General features: G+C 44.8%; 1 protein-coding gene across 1 annotated transcript; it reads left to right on the top strand.

Annotated features, from left to right (window-relative positions):
* The first annotated feature begins 178 nt into the window (after nucleotides 1–178).
* Nucleotides 179–7,379, top strand: LOC311255396 (potassium voltage-gated channel subfamily A member 2). Its single transcript, XM_084349830.1, has 2 exons — nucleotides 179–486; nucleotides 1,434–7,379. The coding sequence occupies exon 2, from the start codon at nucleotides 1,571–1,573 to the stop codon at nucleotides 3,065–3,067; it is 1,497 nt and encodes a 498-aa protein (XP_084205956.1). The 5' UTR covers nucleotides 179–486; nucleotides 1,434–1,570; the 3' UTR covers nucleotides 3,068–7,379.
* Nucleotides 7,380–7,681: the final 302 nt, after the last annotated feature.

Raw genomic sequence — 7,681 nt, 5'->3', positions numbered from 1 at the left:
GCCTCGTCACAGTCACACCGAGGGGGGAAACGGTGGAGGTAGATCATTCTTGCTGATCCCAGCACCTTTGGTTATTAAGGGGAGCACCACCACCACCACCAGCACCGCCGCCGCCGCCACCACGACCACCTCCTCGATCGGTTCCCTCCTCCTCCCTTTTTTTTTTTTTTTTTTTTTTGCCAATCGCCATCCCACGACTGCCTACCCCGGAGGAAAGGAGTCGGGGAGGGGAAAGCGAGGACACACCCGCATATACTGTACCCGGTGAACACGGCGAGGATGCTGCAGACAACATGAGGTGAACATCATCGGCTGCCCTCAATTGGAAATTCATATTTTTCTATTTTTTTTATTTATTTTTTTTTACCCGCTTAAGACTTGAGGAGCTGATTGTCGCAGCTGTTTTTTTTTCCCCCCACACCTTCCGTGGCACCAGTGTCCAGCAGGAGCATCAACTCACATCAGATATGAAGAAGATGTCTGCAGGTATGTATGAGATCAACACAGAGCAGCTTACCTTTCATCAGCGGTGTCGGTTTTTATTTTGGGACTCTGCAGTTAATGCACTGATTTGCACCTCAATGTAAAACGTGATGATACCAACAGAGAATAAGCCTGCAGTTAAATATATCTGTTGTGTGCTTCATAAGGGATTTTATTTTGTAGGACTGTGCTCCCACTCTGTGAGAGATGATGCAGACTAGAGATACAGTTTTTTTCCCCCCCTCCTGGAACCTATTTCCTTCCATGGATAAATTATTGATAGGTGTTTTTGAATATTTCAGAGACGGGCACCATTTCAAGACTAAAATGCTCCAGCAGAAACTAACCTGAAGTCGGTTGATGTGAGGCTGTTTGTTGTGTTTGTGTGGCACGGCAGTGGATCTTAGAGGCGTCTCGTACGTTTTGTGTTTCGACTGCGGTGGTTTTTCTATGATATCCTAGACAGGATGCTGTCTGTATGAATTTGGTGCCTGCTGCATTGCCATATTCATGCATGGCTTCACTGCGAAAGGTAGTCCCATTCATTTCAGTGGATACTGTCCAATGCAGCAGATCAGTGTCCTAATTTATGAGCCTCTGTACGTGTTAGATGCCAGTCAGCCCCTGAGTTTACCTGCATTGAAGCCATTTATATGCAAGACGGCTGCTTTATTTGCATATTAATTTGACCAAGTGAGGAGCAGGAGTGTCAGCCTCAAGTTTCCGCGAGCTGATTCATTTTTATATCGACTGCCGTCTCACGAACTTTATATAACTCAGATTTTATGACATTGTTTCAGAGGGTGGCTTCATTTTCATCTATTTTCAGTTCAAGCCGAAGCCCATTCCTGACATCTGTGGCCTGAGTGGCAGAAGTATTTAGTGCTGAATCATGTCTCAGGTTAACCTGACCTTGTTGTCTGTCTGTGCTCTATCTGTCCTACATGCAGTCAGATCCTAGGTGACATCCTGTGGCCGTCAGGTCTTTACGGTGTTGAGCCCCCTCCCTCTCCTGGCCCCTGCCTGCAGTTCTCCAGGCTGCAGGACCCAGACTCACTGAAAAGTGCAGGCCTCCTCCCCCTGCAGAATGACTGTTGCCACAGGCGACCCCTCTGACGAGGCGGCGGCACACCCGGGCCACCCGCAGGACTACGACCCGGAGGCCGATCATGAGTGTTGCGAGAGGGTGGTCATCAACATCTCAGGGCTGCGCTTTGAGACTCAACTCAAAACCCTCTCCCAGTTCCCAGAGACTCTGCTGGGGGACCCCAAAAAGAGGATGCGCTACTTTGACCCGCTGAGGAACGAGTACTTTTTCGACAGGAACAGACCCAGCTTTGACGCCATATTGTATTATTACCAATCAGGGGGGCGGCTAAGAAGGCCGGTCAACGTCACCCTTGATATTTTCTCAGAGGAGATTCGCTTCTACGAGCTGGGCGACGAGGCCATCGAGATATTCAGAGAAGACGAGGGTTTCATCAAGGAGGAGGAGCGGCCTCTTCCCGATAATGAGTTTCAGAGACAGGTGTGGCTGCTGTTCGAGTACCCAGAGAGCTCAGGTCCTGCTAGGATTATCGCCATAATCTCTGTCATGGTCATCCTGATATCCATTGTCAGTTTTTGCCTGGAGACCCTCCCCATTTTCCGCAACGATGAGGACGATATGCACAAGTCTCACTCGAAAGTCTATTCACCTGAGACCAACACCACAATCATCAGCTACACAAACACCTATTTCACTGACCCCTTCTTTATCCTGGAGACTCTCTGCATTATATGGTTCTCCTTTGAGTTTCTAGTGCGCCTCTTCGCCTGCCCCAGCAAATCAGGCTTTTTTGGTAATATAATGAACATTATTGATATTGTTGCTATCATCCCTTACTTCATCACTCTCGGCACAGAGCTGGCAGACAGGCCGGAGGATGGTCAAGCGGGTCAGCAAGCCATGTCTTTAGCCATTCTCAGGGTCATCCGCTTGGTGCGAGTCTTCAGAATTTTCAAGCTCTCCCGTCACTCCAAGGGGCTTCAGATTTTGGGTCAGACCCTGAAAGCCAGCATGAGAGAGCTCGGCCTGCTCATCTTCTTCCTCTTCATAGGGGTCATCCTTTTCTCAAGCGCCGTCTACTTTGCCGAAGCAGACGAGCCCGAGTCGCAGTTCGAAAGCATCCCGGATGCGTTTTGGTGGGCCGTGGTGTCCATGACAACAGTCGGCTACGGCGATATGGTCCCGACTACGATTGGCGGCAAGATCGTGGGTTCCCTCTGTGCCATTGCAGGTGTGCTCACCATTGCCTTGCCCGTGCCTGTCATTGTGTCCAACTTCAACTACTTCTACCACCGGGAGACTGAAGGTGAGGAACAGGCGCAGTACCTGCAGGTCAACGTGGCCAAAGCCGACTCAGCCGAGGAGCTGAAGAAGAGCCGGAGCGGCTCCACCATCAGTAAGTCGGACTATATGGAGATCCAGGAGGCTGTGAACAACAGCAACGAGGACTTTCAGGAGGAGAACCTTAAGACGGCCAACTGCACGCTGGCCAACACAAACTATGTAAACATCACCAAAATGCTCACTGACGTGTAGTCATCTGCTATTTTCCTCCCCGTCACAGCGGGAAATGTGGAGCTGAGCAACCGGACGGGACAGGTGTACAGCCTCCCACCTCACGTGTGCTGGAAAAATCAAGGCAATAGAAATTCAGGATGTTGATGACGACGATAGACAGTGATAAAAAATATATATATATAAAAGACCATCCGCTCACTCCGCCCGCGCTCATCCTGTCTTCACTCCACACAACTTGCCCTTAAAACTCCTGATAACTGTCAAACAGAGTGAAATTTCAAATTTTGCATTTCTGCATGGAGTTGGCTTTGTCTGTGTGGCTGTTTAAAAAAAGAAAAAGAAGAAGAATAACGATAACAATACTTAAAGATTCCCTGCTCACAACGGTAGCCAAGAGTAGTGCACAAAAAGAAAAGAAAAAAAGGGAGAAACACAGCAAGAAAAAAAATAATCTACTGCTTTCAAAAAGAAAAAAAAAGCAACACAACACAAGCCCCGCTTTAGTCCCGCGTCCCTTTGGTCCCCCTCATTTCCCAAGGCACACTGCTCTGCCATGCGCTTTCTGAAGAGCCCTACTCGCGCGCTACATATGCTGCTTCCCGGAGCCAATGAAACAAAACTGTCTTATGCTTCACCATTTAGGAATAAGAGGATGTGTGAGCATAAAGCGAGCCCACTCCTGCGCTGATGTGGCCTGTGGGTGACTTGTGACGAGGTTTGGTGGTTAATGTACACCACGTTATTTTTCAAGGATGAATGACAGCCGTCGGCGCTAAGCTTATGGTTCGACACCTTTTTTTTCCCAGCAGGCATCAGTATCTGATGAATGACTGAGGATGGCCTTGACTTTTCACTGCTTTGGTCTTACATGTACTGTATGTATTGCAATGCAAGCTTTCCCCCTTCCATTCACCCAAAACTGGTCTTACTGCAGAGCTTTGAGGACAACTTGAATGTTTCTTCTTGTTTTGTTCGTTTTTCACAGTTTAACACACACAAACACACACACACACATACACACACAAACACACACACGCACACACACACACCCAGTACTTACTCATATAGATAAGTAGGTTAACTGTGACTTTACTGATAGCCCGTAGGTAGGTAGGTGCTGTTAGTAATAAACATAGTCGGTAGATAATTGCATGACGTTTTTATCTGAATGAGAATTTCCACTTGTTTCTCGACTGCCACTTGCTTCATCACACACTGTATATTTGTCTGTACACTGCCTTCTGTACAAAACCACACTTTTAAAAAGGATGCCTGCAGGTAGCTGTTACAAGAACCTAAAACTGTACGTTAGAGGATTTCTTAAGGAATAATCATAAGAGCCACATCCTGTAACGGGATGCGGCGTCCTTGTCGATATTAACATTCCACGTAGAAGTCATTGCCGTCGAAACTTTTCCGCTGTAAAACGTGCCGCAGCCGAGCTGTGATTTCAGGCTCACACTCTTACTAGTTTTGGACATTTTAATCCCAGTTGCAGATGTGATAGACTTGCAGCGCCGTCTTTTTTCACAGGTTTTTGTCACATTATCACGTCCTCATGATCAAAATAGCAACTTTTTAAGGACTCGTGTATGGAATAATGCTTCCCCCCTCCTTCCCACCCTCCCCAACTGCCTTTTATCTGGGTTTACGCTACTCTCCTAGTGTTGCATGACCTCAAAAACATTCCTAGAAGCATGCATTTAAGCTCAAAGAAGAAGCCTCTGAGACTAAAAAAAAAGTATAATTATTACAATAGATATATTTATTTCATATATATATATAAAATATATGTATACAGACATATACAGTACACATATACTTTTATCTGAAAAATTTAAAAACGTAAAATAGCAATGTTAAAGAGAAAGCGGGAGCCTTTCCACAACGCAAATCATTGCCATGTTTTTATTTTCAATGCCAATAATAATCGTTCCGAGCACTGTTTCTATGTCCTCCTGTTTCAGAGTGCCAAAGACACACTCTTACTTACCCTTTTCAAAAGCATTGTCTTAACGCACGTCCTGAAATTTAAACACGAAAAGTTTGCTCCGCTGAGTCCAAAACTGCCTTCTGTGAAGTGGTTGATGAAAGGCAGGGCGTTGTTCAAAACTCTATCATCCCTAACCAGAATCTTGCAACAGAAAGCTTTTTTTTTTTTATTATACATTGGCGTTAAATTGTTAAGAATTTAAATGGAGTCTGGCTGTCCTCTGAGAACTCTTTGAAGCCAGAAGCTCAATCTGTCTTTAAAAGTTGGCATCAAATGAGAATTAGGTTCTGATTCTAGGATTGTCTCCAGCTGAGATTTTCCACCGTTCGCTCAACACTGCCAAGGTAACACTCAAAGGCAGTAACGTCAATATGGGAAGTGATAATTAGCAGCAGTGTAGCAGATATTGGCTAACCTAGGGGTCCTCTGACTTCACTCCTGAGTCTCTTGCCTTTCTTCATCTTTTCGCAGATGTCTTAGGTAATTAGAAAGGTGACGGGTTCGGAAAAGGTCTGTAGCAAAGAACTGTCTAAATGAATTCTGTCATGTCAGGATGTACATCTTTATCCATTCTGCTCACTACAGTCTTCAGCCTGCAGTAGCAAAATGTTTCTACGCCATCGCTGCCAATATGTGCTCAGGGTGCCTCGTCCAACTGCCTGACACGAGGCTCCTGAAAGTCGTCTCTCTGTCCGGATCCGTGTCTGCTTTCATGTGTCTCGAAAAGATTTTTAGAGAATGTTAGCAAACGTTCATATTTGTTGCTTCCCCAAGAGCGGCATAAAGGTGGAGCGAGATAACTCGAGGTCGGACCAGAATCAAATAGCTGTTAGCAATATTCCCATAATCCTTTAGTGGAGGGGTCTGTGTGGAGAACATAGATGTTTTTTGTTTTTTTTAAAAAAAAGAATGAACCTTTATGGACTTCCACAGTCCAACCGAGATCTTATTGATCATCAGTTGAGTATTGACGTGGGTGTGTTGATGCACAGCGATGTGCTTGAGTGTGTGTATGTGTGTGCATGAGCGAGAGAAAGAGAGCGAACCACTGAATGTCAGTGTCTTAGCCTGGTTGTACAGCTGCATTTATGCAACAGCCATTTGCATATCTGTATATGTGAAAAAAAAACAAAAAACACTCACAGTCTGACCAAAAATATTTGTCTATGCATGCAAATGCATTGTATCTTATTGTCTTCATTTCACTGATTTTCTTTTGTTTTGAATGGATATTTATGATAAATGTTCTTGCAGCATTTATCTGTTATGTTTGAAATTGGGCACATTACTGTACCTCAGCCAAATCCACTGTAGCAACTCATCTACCGGAGTTCACAATGTGACAATTATTTCTGCTTGAAGCACAAAGACGAGTAGAATCATCCTCATCCGCACGCCTGCAGATCTAATCTGTGAGGCGTTTTTATTCAGTGGAAGGTAACAAAAATCAAACGATCATGTTTTTTGCTTTTATCGGGAGCGCCACAGCCTCTAGAAAAATATCATCTCTCACCTGCTGAGGGACCCACCAGCAAAATCCGCTCCATGAGAAAAGGGTGCCCAACAGTGACTACACTGAGAAATCTATGCAGAGAATGATAATTAGCCGGTGGTTGAGAAGGTTTAAGTACAAATTTTTTGTGTTTTCACCGATTTCATGTTGATCCAAAGAGCTGACGGTGCGTTTTTTGAAAACGGCCCTCTAAGCAGAAGAGACAATATTCTGCTGCTGTACGTCAAAACACTCGCACGTTAGCTGAATGTGAATATGAGCTTTCTGAGCTTTGGGTTTGTTTTGATCTGCGGCGTCAGCTCTTTGAGACGAGGCTCCGAAAAAAAAAAAAACCCCAACAACACCAACTCATACATACGGGAAACAAGACGATCAATATGCAATCTGTATGCATGTGTGTGTCAGAGATGTTTTCTTTTTACGTTTGACCCCCAGAGCCTGATAGTGTGGCATCCACTGAAACAATATGTACAGTCGTTCACCCGCCCCCGCCCCACCAGCCTCCTCCCCCCGGTGTCATATAGAGGCCTGAAAACATCCATCAACGTTGGTACAGTGGATAAAGGATTTTCTTTCTATGAAATGAAATGTGACAGAATAATGTAAATAATAACCAATGGATGCTGATGATAGAGCGAAAAACCATGTACTATATACTGTATGTGAAGTCTGGATTTAAAAACGTAGTATTATCTGCACTTTACGAGACAAAAAGGACAATCTATGGACAAGAAAAACATGTGAAATTAAAAATGCATATAATCCTTCCAAATGCTCATAACCCTGACAAAGTAATATCAATAATGAAGCCAATAATAATTCAACTGAAACTGTGTTCGGTGTGTTTATTGTGTGTGTCGCTGTGTTTTTTTTTTGGTTTAAAAATAATTTCTCTTGGCATCGGGAGGTGTTTTTTCAAATGTTCATCCAGCCTTGTTTTCTCCTCACCAGGTATTTAGTCAGCAAATGATTTGAGGAGCTAATTTTAGCCGCGCAGCGTCTGCGCTGATACGAAATGCCGTGAATCGATCAGAGGCCTCTTTGTTGTTATTCTTAGGACATCCAGCGTTCTTTGTAGCCACGGGCAGTGTGGAGGACATTTTCAAACGCCTCCCGGTATCTTCAG

This window comes from Pagrus pagrus (assembly GCF_965226575.1).
Source record: "Pagrus pagrus genome assembly, chromosome: 3".
Taxonomy (NCBI): domain Eukaryota; kingdom Metazoa; phylum Chordata; class Actinopteri; order Spariformes; family Sparidae; genus Pagrus; species Pagrus pagrus.
This window is presented reverse-complemented; position numbering and strand designations above follow the sequence as displayed.